This window comes from Phoenix dactylifera, unplaced genomic scaffold (genome assembly GCF_009389715.1).
Source record: "Phoenix dactylifera cultivar Barhee BC4 unplaced genomic scaffold, palm_55x_up_171113_PBpolish2nd_filt_p 000927F, whole genome shotgun sequence".
Lineage (NCBI taxonomy): Eukaryota > Viridiplantae > Streptophyta > Magnoliopsida > Arecales > Arecaceae > Phoenix > Phoenix dactylifera.
The window spans coordinates 53,780-77,244 of NW_024068287.1; the positions used below are offsets into that span (position 1 = coordinate 53,780).

The following is a 23,465-nucleotide window of genomic DNA, read 5'->3' on the forward strand; positions in this document are numbered from 1 at the left end:
ATTCTTCAACCCGAACGGCATCACTTTGTAACAATAAGTGCCCTTGTCGGTGATGAAATACGTCTTCTCCTCAGCAGCTGATGTCCCGAGAAGGCGTCCATGAAGGTCAGCAGCTGATGTCCCAAAGTAGAGTCGACGAGCTGGTCGATGCTGGGGAGGGAGAAACTATCCTTCGGGCAGGCCTTGTTCAGGTCGGTGTAGTCCACGCACATACGCCATTTTCCATTGGCTTTCTTCACGAGGACCACGTTGGCGAGCCAGTCCGGATAGGAGACCTCCCAGATGAAGCCGACCTCGAGGAGTCTGTCTACTTCCTCGGCCGCTGCTCGCTGTCGTTCCGGGGCGGAGCCCCGCTTCTTTTGCCTCACAGGTCTGCAGGTTGGTTTCACCTGGAGTCGGTGAACCATGACCTCGGGGTCGATTCCTGGCATGTCGGCGGACGACCAGGCAAAAACATCCATGTTGGTCCGGAGGAATTCGATCAGATGCTCCCTTTTGCAGGAGCTCAAGCCGGAGCCGACCTGCACGGTTAGCTCTGGGCAATTTTCTTGTAAAGAAACTTGGGTAAGAAGCTCACCAGGCTCTACCCGTTTCTTCCAGAGGTCGTTCCGCACGTCTAAGGTTTCAATAGGCAGCGTGCGGTCCGTCGCTTGAGTTGGAACCTCGGCCGGTAGCTCCTGTTGGCTTAATGCTTCGGTCGGCCGCTTTGCTTTGTAGGTCGCTATATAGCATTGCTTAGCTATCAGCTGGTTCCCACGGACTTCGCCTACTCCTTGGTCGGTGGGGAACCGCACGAGCAAGTGGTAAGTCGAGACCACAGCTCGGAGGGCATTTAGCCCTGGTCGTCCGAGAATGGCGTTGTAGGCCGAAGGCATGCAAACCACAAGGAAGTCCATCCTCACTGTACTTTCTTGGGAGGCGAGCCCGACCGTGACCAGGAGGCCAACCTCGCCCTCCACTGGGACCGAATCTCTGGTAAATCCGACCAGCGGAGCATTCATTCTCCGAAGCTGGTTTTCTATCATCCCCATTTTTTGATAGGCGTCATAGTACAAAATGTTTGCCGAGCTTCCATTATCTACTAAGACGCGCTTTACATCAAACTTATTTACAATCATAGAGATGACCACAGCATCATCGTGTGGGGTTTCAACCCCTTTCAAGTCCTCGTCCGAGAATGAGATGGCTTCAGAAGTACGCGGGCGCTTTGGGGGAACCCTTTCCTCGGCTGGCCCTCCGACCGAGGTTCCTCCAATGGTGTTGATGGTGCCGGCGATGGGTCTGTTGGCATTTGGATCTTCGGGCTGCTCGGTGTTTTCTGCTGGCCTCCTTTCCTCATGTCGGTTCCTTACGAACCGGTTTAGCACTCCACGATGGATGAGCGCCTTGATCTCGTCCCGGAGCTGGAAGCAATCCTCCGTATTATGGCCGTGGTCTTGGTGGAAGCGGCAGTACTTCCTAGGATTGCGGTAAGCTCCAGAATCCCGTATCGGGGGTGAAGGCTGGAAATAATCTCGGCCCTCGATCTCCATTAGGATCTCTATCCAGGAAGCGTTGAGGGGAGTGTAATTCTCATACCTCTCTGAGGGTACCCGTGGCCATGCTGGAGATCTTGGTCGGGGCGGAGACCTTGGTCTGCGCTGTCCCTGCTGCCGAGGTGGACTCCTTAGCCGTGGCAGATTTTTGTTTCGGCGGGGAGACGGGCTTCTCTGGGGGCCGCGCTCCTCGCGGCGCTTCTTCTGCTTCTTCGAAGCCTGCTCGGTCGCATCCTGCCTGGAGGCGATGGCCTCCTCGGCCTTTGCATACTTCCGAGCTCGTGCCAGCATCTCGGTGAAGTCGGCGGGGAAGCTCTTCTCGATGGAGAAGAGGAATCTGTAGGAGCGAGCCCCAGTCTTCAGTGCCGACATGGCTATCGACTGGTCGAGCTCGCGGACCTCCCAGGTTGCAGCGGTGAAGCGGTCGAGATACTCCCTGAGGGATTCCCCCTCCCGCTGCTTGACGTCCAGGAGGAAGTCCAATGTTCGCCGCTGGCGCCGGCTGGCCGCAAAGTTGGTGGCGAACTGCCTGCCGAGCTGCTCAAAAGAGGAGACCATGCTCGGCTTTAGCCCAGAAAACCAAAGCCGAGCCGTTCCTCGGAGGGTCACTGGGAAGGCTTTGCAGAGCACAGCCTCCGAGGACCCTTGCAATGCCATAAGGGCTTGGTAACTCTCCAGGTGGTCGAGGAGGTCGGTCATCCCGTTGTAGGGCTCCACGTGGGGCATTTTAAACCTCGATGGGATCGGCTCATCCTCAATCTGACGGGAGAAGGGGGACTTGGTGGTAAATTCGAAGTCATCCTCGCGCCTTGCCCTCCTGCTATGGAGTGCCTCAATCTGGCGCTCAAGATTCTCGACCTTCCTGTCGAGCTCCCCAGCTTGAAGGATTGCCACAGTAGTTTGCTTCGGCTCGTGACGGTCCGGGGCTGACTCAGCTTCCGTGAGCTGCAGCCTCCTGTCTAGGCTCCTTCCCGGCAGTACTCTCCGGGGAGACGCTCGTTCTTCATTATTAGCCCTGGAGGAGCCATGAAGATTTTGGCCCTGGAGGATCGGTCCATTTGGGGGAGACACTGGCTGGACCTGGGCCTGTGGAGGTAGCATAGGTGAGGCTTCCTGACGCCGCAGGCCTTGGACGGCGGCGGCCAATGCTTATACCTGCTGCACCAGGATGTTGAACTGTTCCGGCTGGACTTGAGGAACCGAGTCGACCGGAGGCGGCGAGTTCTGGACGGAGTGTGCAGGACTTGATGGAAGACGCTGGGAAGCATTGGAGGCTCTTTTACTTCTCAACTTCATAGCCACGACTCGGGCCCTTCCTCTAGCGCCAACTGTTGCTGGAAATTGGATCCGGGGGTGACCGTCGGCTGAGAAGGAGGAGCTCCGATGCTGGAACGGCAGGAGGAGGTGGTCCGTTGGCGGATGACGTCCTCCGGAAGACCTGCAAGAAGCCGGTGGCCGGGGTTTCCGGCGCCGGCCCTCCGATGCTTAAGTTAGAGGGGGCTAATGTGTAAGAGGAGAGAGGAGATATGCCTTTCTGGGTTTCAGAGTCCAACCCCTTCTAAGATGGAGGGGTTCCCCTTTTATAGAGGGGTATTGTATTACCTATGAAGTGACGGGGCCAATAGTTTTTTTCCCGATTGAACACGATTCTGTGCATTAATATAGTGTTGTGGGAGATCAGACCGGAGTCAGTGAGCCGTCGTGGCTGATCGAACGTGGCGGAGTAGTTCAACTGCCTGCCGTGGAGGGCTTGAGATCTGTAGATAACACGCGCATTGATTGTTGAGTGAACCGGAGGTCAGCAAAGGTCATACACTTTAATGGTTGAGTGAATCGGAGATCAGCAGAGGCCATACGCTTTAATGGTTGAGTGAACCGGAGATCAACATAGGCCATACGCTTTAATGGTTGAGTGAACCGGAGATCAATACAGGCCATGCACATTAATTGTTGGCGGCAAAGCAGGGTATGGTCTCCGGTTGAGCTACGGAAGGGGGTGACGGTAGTAGGTGAGTGGTGAGGTTGGGCTTTTGAAGTTAGGCTCCCGAAGAAGATTAGACTGAGGTCGAATGTTCTGACGGGGCATCTCGGAGTCCAGCGTCTGGTCGGACGCCGAGCCGAGCTAGTCGCCTTCAGGTCGGGCGCCTCCAGGTCGGGCGCCTTCAGGTCGGGCGCCTCCAGGTCGGGCGCCTTCTGGTCGGGCGCCTTCCGGTCGAGCGCCCATAGGTCGGGCGCCTTCCGGTCATTCTGGGATAACTTTAGTTTTTCCCCTAACAGATCCCAACATCAACTACAAGCCTATCATCATTCTCAGGTCGACCGATAGAATCTCCACCGGTAGTTACATCCAACCTATAGCTGGCCAAGTGCCTACTTGCATTAGGACTTGCGGCTTGCTAAAATTTTTGTTGTTTTGTATATATGGCTTCATTTCTAAAGGTTCTCCTATATAATATTCAACTTTTCCTTTATCATATGACGTAAGTGTTTATAGGTCAGACCATTCTAAAATCTTCGTATTGTTGTATTGTAAATCCTAGGTAGGTGATCTATGAATAGTTTAAGGATTGCTTTCAAAGATTTGCATATTCGGGATGTATTACAATATAATTACAAAGACCGATTTTGGTTAGCCAATGCTGCAATCAGCTTGTCGATCTACTTGGACATTTGCAAAGAAGAGTTCTCTTGTTGACTAACTGATGGCCTAAGGACTATAGCGATTTGGCTCATTAATGCCTCCAAAAGATCCTTATGACTCTCATCTAAATAATACTTGAACTAGGCGATGATACCACACATCTTCCCGACCACCTATTGCAATGATACACTAATCGAAAGTTGGTCTTTATGCTAGCTAGAATTTCTTTTGAGAAACATCCCACACTGGGTTCCACCACCAATGGCACAAGGTTGCCATGGATGTGGAGATGTTTCCTTCTGTTCTCCTTGGGATCCTTATTGCTCCTCTGAAGCAAAAGATGTTTCCTTCTGTTCTCCTTGGGATCCTTATTCTCCAATTGCACAATTATGGAAAGCTAGGAGTCACTCTTCTTCTTTGGCAGCATTCCATATCTTGATCCCATCAGGCATGCTAAAAACTTGTTTTCCTTATTGTCTGGCCTAAAATGGGATAGCAAGTTAATATTCGAGGATCTTGTGCGGCGTGCCCCCAGGTTATGGCCGAAACTTGAAGAAAATGATATCGGGATTAGATGCTATATCTTGATCCCATCAGGCATGCCAAAAACTTGTTTTCCTTATTTTCTGGCCTAAAATGGGATAGCAAGTTGATATTCGAGCAAGGATCTTGTGCGGCATGCCCTGAAGCTATGGCCAAAACTTGAAGAAGATGAGATCGAGATCAGATGTCTTGAAACTTCAAGAATTTCTGAGGATAAATGAATGTTGCATAAATCTATTGTAAAACCTAAATTATGGTGACTAAAGAATATATTGTAAAAGATAGGTTTTATTGTTGTCGAGAAGGCCTCTCTTTCTTTTACAAACTCTTTTTTTATATTATCTCACTTTGTATACAGTTATGCATACACATCGTGTCAATTACACCCATTCTACCATTTTACCATGCCTCCAACCACGCCACACTTTTTAACTTGTAGAGATTAGACTCTCTCGCTTCAACTAACTTAAGCTCTGACGAAATCTTGACTAGACTGGACCAACCTATTGGGCCAATACAACCACTCCAATGCCATATAATTAATTTTAATCCCAGTGGCCCATTAGCTTGACCGGACATGTATAGTGCAAATTGATGGTCCATTACTCCGACAATACATGCTGGATACGGTGCAAAAAATCGCGATAGATTAATCTTTAGCAGCCAAGAGTATCCTTTTACTTTTTGTGATGAATATTAATGTCATAGAAATATAATCTCTTCCATGATGAATTTGTTTATATCACCATAGGTTAATCTTTGGTGATATAAAATATATCATATTATGACAAAATTTTCAATTTCTTATGACAGAAACTATCATCACCAATGCTTTATCATTTGACGATGAATATATTTTCATCTCAATTAATATATATTTATTGGTGAAACATTTCTATTGTCACCCTACACCTATAGCGATGCATTTTTCCTTGGTGAGCATCGTGACGATATTTTTCATCACCAAAGAATTTTTTTATGATGAAATTGATTTTCCTGGGGATGTTTTTTTTCTCGAGAATATTGGATTTGTTGTAGTGTACAATGTGAATATTAATTTATGAGTTCTTAAGATTCTAAGATCAAGGTCTTGTCGTCCTAGATAATTATAATCATGAATTTATGTTCAATCCAAGGTTCAAGGCATAGTCCATCTTTGAACATACATTGTATAATACACAATATTATTTATTTCTTTTTTTCAATTAACTTTGCTGCATTATTATTATTATTATTAGCAAATAAGTGGAAGACGATATAAAAGTTGTTAGGCAAGGAAGTTATTATCTTTTTTTTCCCCTTATACTCAGGTAGTTTTATAAGAGTTCAAATGTTGCATAAGTACTGTTTTAGAAATGATGCAACTCTATGGTTTCTTTAACATTGTAAATATTTTCTACTGGTGAGACACCATCTAGGAATTTAAAAGATTTAATAAATTTAGATAACTACAATTAGAACTTCCTATTAGATGCAACTACCCAAGCAAATCTTTTCCTACTAAAATTATTATTATTATTATTATTATTAGCAAATAAGTGGAAGATTGTTGTATAATATTTTTTTGTTCTCTATTGCGATCGCCTTATAAATATTTTTTTTTACACATCTATCCATTAAGAATATTTTAATCATTTTAATTTGAAACTGTTAATTTTTTAACAGTGTTAGATGGCATGGATACATATACAAAAATGAGGATAAAAAAAAGGTAACATAGTAAAACAAATGTTTTACGCAGGTATACGTGCAAATATTAATTTTGGAAGAATATTCATATAAAATTTAATATTTAAGAGGATATTGAGACAAAAAAAACTCATTAAGAAATAAAGACAAAACAACCGTCGTTGCCTATTTGTTATTCTTCATATTTTTGCCATTATAACCCTGTTTTTATTTTAGTGATTTTTCAATATAAAATTACAAAAAAATGTTTTTAAGGTAAATAATGGTCGTTATAATAGGGCAAGGCGTTGTTTCAAACCTCGACGCAAACGCCTCCACCAAAGCCCTGATACCATGCAGGTGATGCTGTGCTTCATGACGCATGGAAGTCTCAACAAAAGCGAAAGGAATACGAAAATTAGTGATGTGGGTCTCACCAGGATGACCTTGCAAGGCGAAGAGACTAAGGCCCTGTTTGGGGGAGCTTTTGGAGGGCCAAAAAGCACTTTCTGGCCCTCCAAAAGTACTTTTAGCTAAAAAATGGTGTTTGGTAAATTTTTTGAAAAGCTGTTTCAGCTTTTGCGGGAAGCTGAAAACAGCTTTTGGAAAGAAGCTCCAATTTGGAGCTTTCCGAAAATGCTGTTTTCAGCTTTTTCGGAAAGCTGTATTTTTGACCAAAATACCCCCATGTAAAAAAAAATTCCTCCCCAAAAAAGGTTCCTCACCGCCTGTTCCTCTCCCAACCGACCCCCCCCCCCCCGGCCCTGTTCCTCTCCCAAACCACCTCCCAACCCACCCGCACCCCCACCCCTCCCCCCCGCATCACCGCCGCCGCTGCCGCTGCTGTGCCTCCCTCTCCCCCGCCGCCGCACCCCGTCCCTCTCCCCCGCCGCCGCACCCCCTCCCTCTTCCCCGCCGCTGCAGTGCCCCGCCGCCGCACCCCCTCCCTCTCCCCCGCCGCTGCAGTGCCGCACCCCCTCCCTCTCCCCCGCCGCCGCACCCCCTCCCTCTCCCCCGCCGCTGCAGTGTCTCCCCGCTGCAGTGCCGCACCCCCTCCCTCTCCCCCGCCGCCGCACCCCCTCCCTCTCCCCCGCCGCTGCACCCCGTCCCTCTCCCCCGCCGCCGTAGGGCCGCACCCCCTCCGGCGCCGTCGGCCACCGAGACTGCCGCCGGCCACGGCCCGGCCCCCTCCCGCGGCCACCGTGGCCTGGCCCCCTTCCGGTGCTGCCGGCCGCGCGGGAGGAGAAGAACGGAGAAGGGGGCAGAGGAAGGAAGGAGAAGAAGAGAAGAAAAAAAGAAAAGGAAAAAAAGAAGAAAAGAAAATAAAATAAATGAAAAGAAAAGAAAAGAAAAGAAAAGAATAAATAAATAAATAAATAAATATTTATATAAATGAATGAATGAATGAATGAATAAATAAGATAATAAATAAATACATTTCAATGGATAAAATAATAAATAAATAAATGCATAAATAAAAATATATATGCGAATGAACGTATAAATAAATAAATAAAAAGAAAAATAATGAGTGAGTGGCAAATAATCTGATCCTTATGATATTGATAAGTATGGTGAATTTGTCGCCATTGCAAATAGTTAAATAAAGAGATAATCTATTAAACAGATAAATGGTTATTTATTGTTGTATTATACTATAAATATATTATTATATTACATTATATCATAATACATTAATATGTAATGTTAAATAATTTAATATTATGTTAAATTATGAGAAATTAATTTATACTAATAATATATTATTTTATACCTTTATTATTGTATTATACTATACATATTATATTATATTACCTTATATCATAATACATTAATATGTTATTTTAAATAATTTAATATTATGTTATATTATGAAAAATTAATTAATACTAATAATTATAATATTTTATATCTTTATTATTGTATTATACTATAAATATAATATATATTACATTATATCATAATACATTAATATGTTATGTTAAATAATTTAATATTATGTTATATAATAGAAAATTAATTTACTCTAATAATTATATTATCATTATGCTATGCTATGCAATATCATATTACTATATTATAATAATAATATTTTATATTACAGTAATATTATACTATATCATATATTATGTATTAATATATGTTATGTTTTATCATGCTCTATTGTATAATACTATGCAATGTCCTTTATGGTAATTTTGTCATATAAAAGTACTTTCTCAGTTTGTTTACCAAACATATGTTAAAGTGCCACAGCACTTTAAAAATATAGTTACCAAACAACAAACAGCTTTTTATAACAGCTCTATTTCAGACAGCTCTACTTCCAACAGCTCTACTGCCAACAGCTCCCCCAAACAGGGCCTAAAACCGACCGCACCGCTTTGGCCGACACGAATATTAGCTTTGCCAAAGCCTTCGTACGAGATCGATGGATTGGCCAAGTCTTCTCCCAAAGCAGTGCTACGTCTCCTGCCTGACTTCTCTTTTAGTTTCCTTGGTTTCCAAGGAAATAAGCAAAAACAGAAGATGACTTTGGGAAGTGGCTCTTATATTCTAGTATAACCAGAAGAGTAAATGGGAGAACTTCTTTCTTCGTTTGCTGAAAATATATAGCTTATTCGTGCTCCAGAGTGCTCCATAAATTTAGGGTATGTCACAGTCAACAAAATTCTTCCTAGTTTGTTGATATGCCATTGATACATAGCACGTAGATCGAAGTTCTTTTGCAGTTTGTTCTAAACTAAGCTTGTTTGCCTCTTTTATGAAGCCAAAATGCTTGTGTTGAGACCGCAAAAGATTGGATATGCATATAGTAGGCATGTCTATGCGTCGCTTGAATACCCAATGAATGCAGTGATGATAAATTAGATGCTAGACTTTCCCTAGATTGTCAATTTCTAGCTGATACTGCACAAGAGAAATATATACTGCACGTTTAGTTGCTACACGTTTCTGGCTTTATCTGTTTATATTTTAGGAAGGGATATAGAAAACAGAGATTTCTGTGTAAAAAGGAGAGTATACTTATTGACAAGAGGCTTTAAGCCTTGCAAAGTTCCTCCATTGTTCGCTTGACAAAGAAATTTGTATATATTACATAAATAAACCCGAATGATCTAAATGAGATGGTGCAATATGACTGGATTGGACCAAGGGAGACTGAAACAAGATGGTCTCACTGGACAAATGAACTTTGATAAAAACAAAGGATTTTTTCATTGAAGGATGGAGTTCGTATCGAATTAAACATCAAAATGAGGATTTATGGAACTGCGCAAGTCTTTTGGTCAATTTGGCCGGCGCTATCAAAACTCATTGTTCCTAATTAATGATTCTAGATTTCTCAAATCAGTATATGAATTTGCTTATTAAAGTATCTGAATATTCTTGCATCTCTCTTTCCATAGCCTCCACTAGACATTTCACGAGCTCGTCTTTGTTCTTTACAGTTTCTAATTTGCCGAGAAAACAAAAGTGAGCCCAGCCATCTGTGAATCATTAGTTCAGCCTTAGAGATCTCCCAAATGCTTGGGGCATTAGGACATACAAAGTTGGTGAAAACATACTAGCTAGTAGCATTACAAAGCACACAATAACCTAGGGATGGATCAAATTCAAAACATGCATTAGACTTAAAATTCTTTAAAGAAATCCATCTCTGTCGACCTCCTTAGAGATATGAAACAACTAGGACTCACCTTCAATCAACCAGATTTGAGAAGCCTCTGAAGTAGATCTGTCAGCGGTATCAGCAACCTCTGGTACACCATTTGGAACGAATCACAAAGGAGGAAGTCAATAAGCCATCTATCCGCCACAAATTTGTTCTTGTCCGATTAGCCAAAAATTAAGATATTCCACTCTCCTTGGTTTTCAACACTTCTTGCAAAAAGGAAAAGCTCAAGGAAGGAGAACATTTTCTTGTGTGTTGTAATTGATTTGAGAAATGAAAGCCATCCACTTTGAGCCTGCAAAAATACTTCCAACACCACTTGTCTAGCAGAACCAAGATTAAGATTCTTAAAACCTTGATTCCAAGTTTTCTTGTGATTTCAACTTGCGAACCATACTTAATTTAATTGACAAGACAAAACCCACCAATTACGAAGCTAAAATCTTTCCAAATGAAAGTTCTCTTGGCATCACCAATTTTATTTATTGGCAACCAAGGGCCTTAAAGAAATGATATATAGTGTAAGGGTGGTAAATGGGTCGAGTTGGATCATACACTGGTTAGTCGGATACATGATAGGTCAAAAACCTATCAACCAAAACCCAACTTGTTTATAATTAAATGGGTCAAAAATCTACATCCCGTTTTATTAAATAAATAATACAAAGAAGCTTGACGAAACTATTAAGATCCTATCTAAAATCCTGAGCAGAGATAGATAGACGAAAGTATGTAAGTGCCATAAGAGTGCTTAACCTATCCAAAATAGGATTATTATTACTCAACAGATACAATATGCCATAAACTCTCATGCATACAACTACTCATCTGTTGCACATTATCTTGAGTCTTGTTGAACATCGACTTGACATGTACTCTCAGACACATTGTCCGGCACTTGTTGAGAGCCTTTTCAAAATAACCATGTAGTTAGGTTCCATTAGAAAATCTTTAATCAAAGCTTCAATTAGCGACTCATGAATGCTTAAGTGCATCCCACAAGAGTAACTGCTCCAAACTTAGGTTTACCAATGTTAACTATCACGGCTACCACCGTGGAGGTCTCAACGTTCTAAGAAAATTTTGGCAAAATCTTTCTTAGTTTTAAGAATGTTATAAGAAATAAAATGGAGAAGCATGGATGGCAACAACAACAGAGCTCTTGTTCTCGGAAGTATGATAACCTCTCCAGGAGTAACAGGGAGAAGGCATAAGAGAGATTACAGAGAGGGCAGCACGTGCCCATTCTTCTTCACCAATAAGCCAAAGATGGGAGTGGTATGAAGTGAGGAAATGGGATTTCTACATGGAGAGAAAGTACTAAAATTACCAGAAGATCTCCACGCTATCAATGCGCTCACCCAAACGTTCAGACAAATAGTTCCAAAAGGCCCAAGCTGAAACCATACCAGGTCGGACCGAGTCTACCCAAAAACCAGCTATACTGTACTCATTTCCTATTAGGATCAACACCAAGGCAATTCCAAGGTAGAATACTGTCGTGCCAAGACTGTTTTAGGATCGGAACCAAGTGCTTCCACAAGCACGCACGCACGCACGCACGCACGCACGCACGCACGCCACATAAAATAAATCAATTGGCAAAAGACGCATGAGAGGGATTTTTTGAACCCATTTCATGTATTTCAAAATATATAATATTTGAAAATTATGTCATCTAAATATATATATATATATATATATATATATATATATATATATATATTTCTTTGTAATATATGACAGAGGACTATTTCTCTTTTATATATATATATATATATATATATATATATATATATATATATATATATATATATATATATTCTACAAAAAAGAGATTATGCCAGTGCCTATGAATAAGCCATGCAATCCATTAGTAATATCTCTTTTTTTTCTTTTTTTGAATGGACGGTGGAGGAAGTTTCTCCAATTAACCCATTAGTTATTCCTGAATTTGTCAATTGAATATTTGCATGTTATCACGTCGTGTGAGCAAATAGTATAGATGCGATAGTCTAACGGCTAGATTTGGGCCTGCATTTGGAGAGCAGATAAGAGGTTGGATATTGGTGGTTATCCCACCTTATCCCCGATATGCATGTCAAACATGACATTTTGGAAGCCTGTGGAACACCAGTCCCTGATAGTTAACAATCAAATCGAATAAGCTAAGATCAGTGGTCGTCCTGCCAAGTCTCTAGAGCTATACTATCCTTATATTTTATCCCTCTTGATTAGTAAATATATCTGAAAACCTCACTTAAAAAAAAAAAACAAAAATGCAAGCGTGTATATTTTTCATCCAAATAATAACCTACACATGTAGTTGTACTTTGATAAAGTAATGATTAAATAGGGAACAAATCACGATTTTAAGTTCCTGCTTATCCCATTATGCTCCAGTATCTGCTATGCTAAATAATAAGTCATCCCAAAATCTTACTTCCAAACTAGGCTCTATACTTAGTTGTAGAAAAACATGGAAGTGAATATTCTTTTGGAAAAATTATAAAAACACCCTTTCAAATCGGGGCCAGCTGCACTTAGACCCCAAAAGTTTAGAAAATTCTAACTAACCATCAAAACTTCAATTTCGCTGTAATATACTCCAACTGTCTTTCTAGATTCTAACACCATTAATGGAGTAAGAAAAAAGATCAAAATACCCTTAATTCACATAGGGCTGATTGTGGCTTTCACACGATCCCAAAGTGCTCCATACTCTGTGACTCATCTATCTATATAGATCTTAAAATGCTCTGTCATCTATCATTCATACACCTGCACAAATCTTAAAAAAATCCATCCTCCATCATTCATAAACCTGCACAGATCTTAATGTGTTCCATCCTCTATCATCCATTACAGATCTTAGAGCACTCCATCCTTTATCATCCATCTACTTACACATATCTCAAAGCTCTTCACATCTATCATTTATCTACCTACATAGATCTCAGAGCCCTCCATCTCTCATCCGTTTGCTTGCACAAAATCTCAAAGTGCTCCATGCTTTATCATCCTTTCGCTTGCATAGATCTTAAATCACTTTATCCTCTATCATCCATCCACTTGCATAGATCTCAAAGTGTTATATCTTCTCTCATCTATTCACTTGCATAGATATCAAAACACTCCATTCTTTATCATTCATCCACATGCATAGATCTCAAAGCACTCCATTCTCTATCATTCATCCACATGTATAGATCTCAAAGCAATTCTCTTATTATCATCCATCCACCTGTATAGTTCTCAAAACGCTCCATCCTCTATCATCCATTCACATGCGTTGATCTTAAAGCACTCCATCCTCTATTATCACATGCATGGATCTCAAAGCACTCCATGCTCTATCATTCATTCACTTGCACTAATCTCAAAGCGCTTCGTCCTCTGTCATCTATTTGTTTTCATAGATTTCAAAATATCTCATTCTCTATCATTCATCCACCTGCACATATCTTAGAGTAGACCATCCTCTATCATTCATCCATCTGCATAGATCTCAAAGCACTCAATTCTCTATCATTTATTCGTCTGCATATATCTCAAAGTAGTCTGTTCTTTGTCATCCATTTGCTTATACAAATCCCAAAGCACTTATAGATATCAAAGCACTCCATCCTCCAGCATTCATCCACATGGATAGATCTTAAAGTAATCCATCCTCATCATCCATCTACCTGCACAAATCTCAAAGTAATTAGTCCTTTGTCAGTCATCTATTTGCATAGATCTCAAAGCACTCCATCATGTAACTCTCCTTTCTCTCTCTTTCAATTCACACCAAAACAAGAACCCCTTGCTAAGTTAGTTGTAAGGGTAGTTCTAAAATTTTACAAAAGTTCATTTATTAGGTGCCTCTCAGTGGTGGCGTTTTGAAGACGACTGGGCTATATTGCAATGAATTTGAAGTTTTGATGGCTAATTGATACTTTTTTAACTTTTGAGATCTAAGTATAAATAGCCCAAACTTGGAGGAGTGTCTTTTTATTTTTATCCATTCTTTTGTTTATTTGTTCCATTTTAAGCCATCAAATACTAACAAAACTACTCTTGTATCAGGTATTGAAATGTATAGTTTCTTTTTCCATAAATGACACAATTTATTCCTAAACAAAATGAGCTAGGGTTAAAGTCAACCCATTTTTGCTCTAGGCTAACCTACTATGCAACCAAAAAATTGCCTCTAATGGCACTATTTTTTTCATGATAAGGACGAGAGACAAACCTTATGTTTGATTGAAGAGACAAAGCATTGCAATTATTTGTCCAGTTGTCAAATGAGGTAGTTTTGAGTCATTGCAGATTGAGAATTGTCATCTGTGGATCAGTTGAGCATCAATTGTTGCTCAAGATTGCTATATCACCAAGCATAAATGTGAATTAACGCTTAGCAGGGATAGTGCTCATCCTACACTAAATCACTCATAGTGTCTGTTGTTTAACCATAGAAAAGGAAAAGGTATTGCTTAAGCCACATAATTTTATCCACTGCAATCCCCTGCAGTTTAGGACTACATAGGAAACTGATCATGATGGGTCATGACTCCAACCAAGACGCCCTCCCTGATCATGGGGGTCTTGCATGAAACGTAAACTGACATGTTGCATTACACTCCGGCCCAGCTAGAATAAATTCTTCATGGGAAGTAGATCAGCTGGCTCTGCTGCCTGTTTTGGAGCAGAAGCCAATTCTAGAGATCAGAGGTTCTCAATGAATTAGGTTTGCATTGAGTACAACAAAAATCTACAAGAAATCCAGATAAACTAATGAGGATGAGATTAAAATAAATCAGTTCTTATTATGTCTGAATGTTGAACTTTTTATTGCGCTCATGTCCAGCTCAGATGTTGGATCTTCGACGTCTAAATATTGCTTTCTGTCGGCCCTTGAACTATGCCTTTATGGCATTATTTGTCTTTTTGCAGAGAAAATATTGCTTTCTTTTCTTGCTTGTTAACTGTTTTGTTCAAGATTTTGATCCTGGATACAAGTATCTTTTCAGACACGAGTTCACTTATGATCGATCCTAGCAAGTCCCCTTAGATGTACTGCAATGTCGCACCAAAACACCTCAAGTGCATATGATGTTGGCTAATCAATTTCATCTGATGATGATTTCCACATCTTTTCAGAGGATTCATCACCCTTCGAGCTATGAAATGTAGATGTTATGCTGTTAAGTCAATGGATAACTTAATCTATTGCACGACCATTATATATTTCCTATATATCTATTGTTGTAGTCCGATATTGACTAATAAAAAGGATGCCATATAAGTTTGTTAGCTTAAACATGTCATCCTCCCAATAGCTTATAAGCTTTTTAAGCTATGTGTTGCAGTTCTTATTAGTCATATGATCCCCTCACCCATGGAGACTGGGTCGAGAAGGATCCAATAGGGCCATGGATGGCCCCTCTCCTCCTCTAGAGTAGAAGGTAACTGTGATGGACACGTCACAAGATTTCGTATAGGAAATTGTCACTCAGGACCCAACCAGACCCGACCCATTTGCACCCCTAGTCATGGCGTGACCAGAAAGCAAAGTATGGTGTGGTGAGGTTGCTGGAGGTTATGGCAGCAGCATGATTTGTGGAAATGGGCTGGCTGGCTGGAATGTTCGGCCACATGTGCGGGCGTGGGCGCATGCGCGGGTACGGCTACAGGCGAGGTCGGGCAAGCTTGGAGGCCGCGGCATGTGCTTGGCGAGGTTAGCTCAGCCTTCGGCGGGGGCTGAGGTCGGCCTAACCTCTGGTCGAGGTTGGCTCGGTCTTCGGTGGGATTCGAGGTCGGCCTGGCTCTTTAGCAGAAATGAGACCTGGCCTGCTCAGCTCTGAGGTCTGCTCGGCAGAAATTAGGTAGTTCCACACTAGAGCAGGACGATCCATTTTGCCTCCCATCAGTTATGCATGCAATGCATGCAATAATTTCACCTATGTGATGGGATGCAGGTGATGATGTGGATGAAGCATCAAGGCTAAACAAAAGTAAAGGAATACCGAAAATGGTGGGGCGTGCTCCATAAGTTGTCACAAGATTCTTAGAATTGCATGATGGAGCGACTAAGGGAGCCGACCAGGTATATTATAGGCTTCATTAAACCCTTCGCAGGACAATATTGGTGGGTTGGTCAAGTCTTTTCTCCCAAAGCAATGCCACGTCTCCTGCATGACTTTTCTTTTGCTTCCCTTGGTTCTTAAGGAAATAAGAGGAAACTGTGAATTTTAGAGTAAAGTCCCATACTTGGATGCGGGAGAATTTCTTAGTTAGATGGCAAAAAATATATTTGCAGCTTGTTCGTGTTCCGAAGAAGTGCTCCAAAACGTAGCCGGCTCTTCGTTTTCCGACTTGGGGTCCAATTTCCAAGCCGTCGTATTTGCAGATAAGCGTCCGTTCAAACTAACGGATCGTGGTTGAGCCGGCGTTTCGTGTTCCGACTTGTGGTCCAATTTCCAAGCCGTCGTATTTGCACATAAGCGTCCGTTCAAGCTAATGGATCGTGGTTGTATCCTTCGCGCCAAAGAAAGCTGCACCTTCCCTCGCGCTCGGCGGCCATTTAATCGTCCACTGCACAGATCTTAAAGCGAGAAGTGGATGATCCAACGGTCTCCGGGCTCGAAGGAATCCGTGTCCTTCTTTCGTGGGAAAGATACAACCACGAACCTCGGACTATATAATAACGACCCCACATTGTTATTGCCACAACGAAAAGAGGAGCTGGTAGAAGAAGGGGAGGGCATGGAGAAGGGTGAGAAACGGGAAGGAGATCTTGTGAAACTAATCTTCTCTTGGTCTCTGAAAGATGTCCTCAACAAAGATCTCTTCAAAGACAAGGTCTCTCTCACGTATTTTGTTCTTTTTTTATTTATGACTCTAGAGTTATATTATTGTTATAAGTCTGTGATTAATCTTGTTTTATATGTTTCCTTTGCCATTTTTCACTGTAACTTCCTCTATAAAATAAATATCGAACAACATCTCCCGTTACACTCATAATATGAACCTCCCTTCCATTTCTGACCTGCTTCCGATCCAGTTCTGTTTCGATCCCAGCTGGTTTACTAGCGCAGCTGGAGTCACAATGGTTAGTTTTCAGGGGGAATAATCTATTCTCATGTATTCCTCGTTACTCTTTTCATGCTTAACACTAAGCACAGAAATGCCATTTCACTTGTATATTAAGAACCATGACAATGTAAATGTAATTAAGGAGTGTGTGTGTATATATATATATATATATATGTCGAAAATGCCATCTACTGGACATTTGTTGAAGCTATCAATCGGGAACCAGTGGCAAAGTTGTCTGAGAATGGGATTTTGTTTGAAGTTAACAAGTGACCATAAGGTTGTGGTTTTTATAATTCATTGACTTGCATGTTGACTTCAAGTTTGAACTATTTTTTCAAAACGGCAAACAAATGAAAGATGCAACCAACTTCAAGTTAGATTAATACGCTTAAGTCATCTGCAATATAATGGCATGTCATCATTCTCATACTTAGAATGTCATACCTGCTTTGAAAGAATTACATGACCCAAATCTTTGTTAATCGCTATTGTTAATAAACTGAAGAATGTTTGAAGCTGAAATGAAGGGTCAAGAGGAGATGGAATTCCTCTGTTCCAGGCCTTTCTTCCAGCAAAACCAATTAACTTACTCCCATTTGATTATTATTGCAGATTTACCTTTAGAGATGATCTAAATAATGTGCTCTTGCCTAAAGCCTGCTTTTGCCACATCACTACTTACTTTTCTAAGACGGTTAATCCTATGAACCATTAGCTCGTTTCAAGTTATATTATATCTATCTATTTATCTATTTGCTCATTCATGTTGGTTTAGCAAATCATTGGTGATTTTAGGGATGATTGTTATATCATATTTGTAAGTTTATTTGTTTCTCATTAGCTTGGAATGCTGTCAAGCAAAATTTTGTCTCATGCAATGTTGCCGAAGCTGGGAAGATTCACACTCAATTATACTTACGTATTTACATTTTGATATATAGTGCTATTTCATCTGCCAACAATCTGATTTCTCAAGGGCAGATCAGAGTCATCTGCCAACAGTCTGTTCTGTGCACGAGACCGCATCTGTATGTCCCAACCAAATCATTTCAGTATCACTTGAAACAAGCTGTTATTTATCACATGTGAACAGTAAAGTAAATTACCTTCGTGCCAGAGATGAACAGAAAATCTTGAGGCCTGGAAGGATCAAAGAAATCCATTTTCTGCTTCTTTATGTCATATGCAACAACCTACTCATCCAAAAATGAATAATAATAAACCAAACCAAGCCCCGATGCATGAAATATAATGTTGCCGCAATCAGCATGAAGTATAACGCTGAGGTTATGATCGCTACTGACAGATAAGTCACTCAAATGGTAATTTGAGTGCAAGACAACTCAAGTTAGATTAATGGGCTTAAGTCATCTGCAATATAATGGCACGTCATTCTCATACTTAGAATGTCATACCTGCTTTGAAAGAATTACATGACCCAAATCTTTGTTAATCGCTATTGTTAATAGACTGAAGAATGTTTGAAGCTCAAATGAAGGGTCAAGAGAAATACGTTAAGAGCAATGCTATAGAGACTCCCAATAAATGAAACTTATTTATCAAAAAGAAAAAGAAAAAATCCAAGTAAGTGCCTCTGTATCTCCCATCAAACAAGTTTCAGGTTCCTTAAAAAAAGAAAGCAAAAGCTCAGAACATTATGCCATAATTAATTCCTTTTGATGAGCTGGACCTGGATTGAAACCAAATGACATGGGCCAAGTTTGTGAAGCATTTAACATCATTTAAACCTTGCTTTCATTATGTTTTAGCCTCTTAATTTTCAAAATATAAAACATCTTAATTTCCATGTTAATTATATGTTCATGACATGGTTTTCACAAATGAGTTTTCAGTTCAGTGGTGGAGCCAACAACCCTGTCTATATTCTAATATTTTCTTATAATTATGAGACAATCCCTTTCATGATATATGTAAGCAACTAATTTCTGCATCTTTGACAGGTTCAGAAGATTCCAGAAAAGTTTGCATCTCTGGACTACTATTTAGGTTCATTCATATTTCCTTTGATGGAAGAAATACGTGCTGATCTGTACTCAGCTCTGGAGGAAATTTGTCATGCTCCTTCTATAAAAATAGAATCAGTTGAAGAAATTGTGCCAAACAAACAGTTAAGTTTCCAAATTGTGGTTGAAAACCAAATGAAGCCTTCAAATACATATGGCAATGCAGCTTATGAGCCAAAACTGTCTGATATATTTGTTTTATCTGAAACAAGACCAAGGTATATATCTGACTTAACTCGGAGAGGAACACCTTACATTATTGCTTCAGTAGTCAAAGGTGGAGATGATGAAAGCCTTCCACCTAATCACTTCATTATTAGAACATCACAAAAGGTGGAAGTTAAACAATATGGTGGAAAGCAGAAGCATAGTGATTCACTTTTTGCAGTATTCTTACTAAATATGACGACATATAATCGCATCTGGAAGTCACTAGATCAAGAAATGGCGAAGCAAAGAAACACTAACATTATCAAGAAGATCTTATGCTACGACTCTACGGTATGTAAGAAAGTGATTTTGATTTAATGTTAATATGTACATTTACCTAATATTATCTAGTCTTTGCCCATGAGCTGTTCAGTAATCAACTCATATTGATGATATTATAGTAAGAAACTTTTATGTGCATCAATCTCATGCTTAAGGATCAACTACTATAAAAAATATTCATGTATTGTGTAGCAACATGAAATGTACGTCAACATGAAGTGGTTGATCCAAAAAAAAAAATGCTGCATTTCTCACCTGGTTATTGTTTCACAGCTACACCACCATGTTTTTTATTTAAGGAAGACTTGATATTATCATGAAGTTCCTAGTTCTACACTGACATTTGTCCCCAACTTGTTAGTTGATGCCTTGAGATTTCACAATAAGCTTTAATTTCTTCCCACAACAGATGGCGGGAGATTGTAATTCATCTTCATCTGAAGAATCAACCTATTTTCATGATATGAAGGCACGTGATAGTTTACAACAGTTCAAGCTAAATGATTCACAACTGACTGCTGTGTTAGATTGTATTTCAGCAAGACAACAGAGGCCTAACTCTATTAAACTCATATGGGGACCTCCTGGGACTGGGAAAACAAAAACAATCAGTACTCTTTTATGGACTCTCCTAGCTAAAAAATGCAGGACGCTTACATGTGCTCCTACAAATACAGCAATTTTGGAAGTTGCATCACGCCTCCTCAGGTTAATCAGAGAGTTTTCAGATGGTGATAAAAATTCCTTGGGAGATCTAGTTCTATTTGGAAACAAGGATCGGATGAAGATTGGTGACGATCTCTCTATGGTATTTTTGGATAATCGTGTCGAGAGGCTTTCAAAGTGCTTAGCGCCACTAACAGGTTGGAGGCAGTGCATAAATTCAATGACAAATTTTTTGCAGAATGCTGTTTCTCAGTACCAAATATATATTCGAAGTAAAGAAGAAGAAGAAGAAGAAGAAACTGAGAGAATAAAGATGACATTTAGGGAGCATGTCATATGCCGATTTGATAGTCTTTCAAAAAACCTTAGTAGATGTATCAGAACATTGTCTGAGGATCTGCCAAGTGCTTATACCTCCAAGGACATCTTTAAATGCATGAACCTTGTGCTAAAGGTTATAGAAAACTTTGGACGTCTGTTACGCTCAAAAGATGTCTCTGATGAAAAGCTAGAAGATCTATTTGAACTGACATACCATGAAGATTATGAGATCTCTTCGCCTGTGGATTTGCTGAACAACATACAGGCCAGTAAAACTATAACATTTGAGCTACATCAGACAAGATATTTCTTATTTATAATATTAAAATACTTTTCAGAACATCTTCCTGTCCCCGTTTTTATTGACAAACGTTCAATCCAAGAGTTCTGTTTGCAAAGCACAACCCTTATATTCTGTACCTCTTCTAGTTCTTTTAAGCTACATGACATTGGGACAAAGAGACCACTAGAGATGTTAGTTGTCGATGAGGCTGCACAGTTGAAAGAATGTGAATCATTAATACCTCTACAGGTACTAGGCATACAGCATGCTGTTCTTATTGGTGATGAATACCAGCTTCCTGCTATGGTTAAAAGCAAGGTCTGTTTAGCCCTTTGTATCAGTTGGTCTTTCATTTTTTCACTTACCAAATGCTCCACCTTATCTTTAACATTATATTCTATGTAGGTTTCCGAGAATGCTGAATTTGGAAGAAGTCTTTTTGAGAGACTTTGTTCACTAGGGCATAAAAAGCACCTTCTTGACGTGCAGTACCGAATGCATCCTTCCATAAGCAAATTTCCAAATTCAAACTTCTACAGGAATAAAATTTCAGATGGCCCCAACGTCATCTGTAAAAGCTATGAGAAGCATTATCTACCAGGAGCCATGTATGGATCCTATTCATTTCTAAATATTGAACGTGGAAAAGAAGCTACAGATAAGAATGGAAAGAGATGGAAAAATATGATTCAGGTAGCCATGGTTTTGCATATTGTAAAAAACCTATTCAAAGGTATGTTTATTGCAACATACATATTATTTCACATACCTTTTAGCCTAAAAGTCACAATAGTTTATGTTTATCTCTAATGATTATGAAAGAAGAATTTTTGGTATGATGTAAATACACTCTTATAAAACTCCATATGTAAACATATTAAAAATGAATGTATACATTCTATTAATGTGCTTGAAAACACAAATCTGATATGGTTCTATGAGTATTAGAGGTTATTAGCAGTTGACCAAAAGTAAAGATTGGTCCTTTATATCAGTAATCTTCGTATTAATTATGAATCATTAAGCTAGTAATTCTTGTAACTATAGATTAGACATTCTCAGCAACTCATGCTTGAACATGTGCTTTTGAAGCACTTTTCTCTTGAAGGTTCAGGGAGGGAGCCAAATGGTAGCGGTAGGAGGGGTGAGAGATCTATCTTTTCGAGGGAAAGGAAGGTAAGCCCACCCAATTAATTAAAGATTAAGAAAAATAGCATCGAAATTTACAAGAGAGGAAGGAAGCATACCATTAAAAAGGAAAAATAGGGAGGATAGAGATCTAGGAGAACAAAGAGTGATAAAGGTCCCAGTCAGTAGTCAGATCACAATAGCACTTGAACACAGTTGCTCTCTTCGGGTGAGAACGTACCACAAGACAATATAGGATAGAAATTCTCCTTTTTTTCGTTTATTCATGTCCAGAGCTTATTAATACATTAACTTCAACCAACTATTCGGATATACAGCCGAAAATAGAGGTTCTAATACAACGGCTAAGAAAATAACAGAAATCAACTCTACTATAGAACAGAATAGAAAAATAGATGCCTAAAACTACTCCAACGACTAGCTGACGCAGTAAAGCCTCTCATAGCCGTTTGGAGTTGCTGCCTTGCTACTCCGGTTCCTACGTTCAAGCATGCATGGGCTCAACGTTCATGCCTAAGCATGCATGGGTTCAACTTTCACGCCTGCCCTGTTCTTACGGCTGATCCTCCTCCCCCATACTTGGGATTCAGCTTTGGTGCTCTCTCGGACCTACGTGGCTTATCAATACTCCCCCCACGAAGTGGAACCTTGTCCCCAAGGTTCATGTGTGGAAACTGTTGTAACAGCATCTCAGTTGCTTCCCAGGTAGCTTCCTCCGATGGTAAGTGCCTCCATTTCACCAAGCTCTCCTCAAGAAACTTACCTCCCTGCTTAACCCAGCGGTGATCAATGACAGTCTCGGGCTCGAGTAAGATTACTCCATCGTCTGTAACTGGCGGTAATTTAGTGCTGGTCTCTGTTGCATCTCCCACATACTTCTTCAATAAAGAAACATGAAACACTGGGTGTATGCGTGCTCCTTCAGGCAGGTGCAATTTGTAAGCAACGTTACCCACCTTCTGAAGAATTTGATAAGGACCAAAGAATCGGCTTGCCAATTTTTGGTGTGCCCTTTTAAAAGCAGTGCTTTGCCGATAAGGCTGCAGTTTGAGAAACACCATTTCGCCTTCTTCAAATGATACATCTCGCCTCTTCTTGTCAGCGGACTGTTTCATGCGATTTGCTGCCGTTTCCAAGTTGTGCTTGAGCTGTAGCAGAAGCTCATCTCGAGTTAAGAGGTCTTGTTCAACACCGTTAACTTGCGATGACCCATCACAATATTCTGGAATGGATGGAGGTGGTCGACCATAAAGAGCCTGGTATGGTGTCATTCCCGTCGACGCATGAAAGGTGGAATTGTACCAGAACTCTGCCCATGATAAAAATGAGTGCCATTTCCGTGGCCACTGATGGGTGAAGCTTCTCAAATACTGCTCAACACAGCGAT

General features: G+C 40.7%; 1 protein-coding gene across 1 annotated transcript; it reads left to right on the plus strand.

Moving 5' to 3' along the window:
- The first annotated feature begins 1,373 nt into the window (after window positions 1-1,373).
- Window positions 1,374-21,394, plus strand: LOC120107613. The gene is made up of 3 exons (XM_039120965.1): window positions 1,374-1,469; window positions 19,105-19,672; window positions 20,034-21,394. Exons 1-3 carry the CDS (start codon window positions 1,374-1,376, stop codon window positions 21,332-21,334), a joined length of 1,965 nt encoding a protein of 654 aa, XP_038976893.1. The 3' UTR covers window positions 21,335-21,394.
- The last annotated feature ends 2,071 nt before the right edge of the window (window positions 21,395-23,465 follow it).

Coding starts and splice junctions, on each gene's coding strand:
- LOC120107613 (XM_039120965.1), top strand. CDS start 1,374: ATGGATGAGCGCCTTGATCTCGTCCCGGAGCTGGAAGCAATCCTCCGT. Junction 1,470..19,104: donor CAGTACTTCCTAGGATTGCG/GTAAGCTCCAGA, acceptor CATCTTTGACAG/GTTCAGAAGATTCCAGAAAA. Junction 19,673..20,033: donor ATGCTACGACTCTACGGTAT/GTAAGAAAGTGA, acceptor TGATGCCTTGAG/ATTTCACAATAAGCTTTAAT.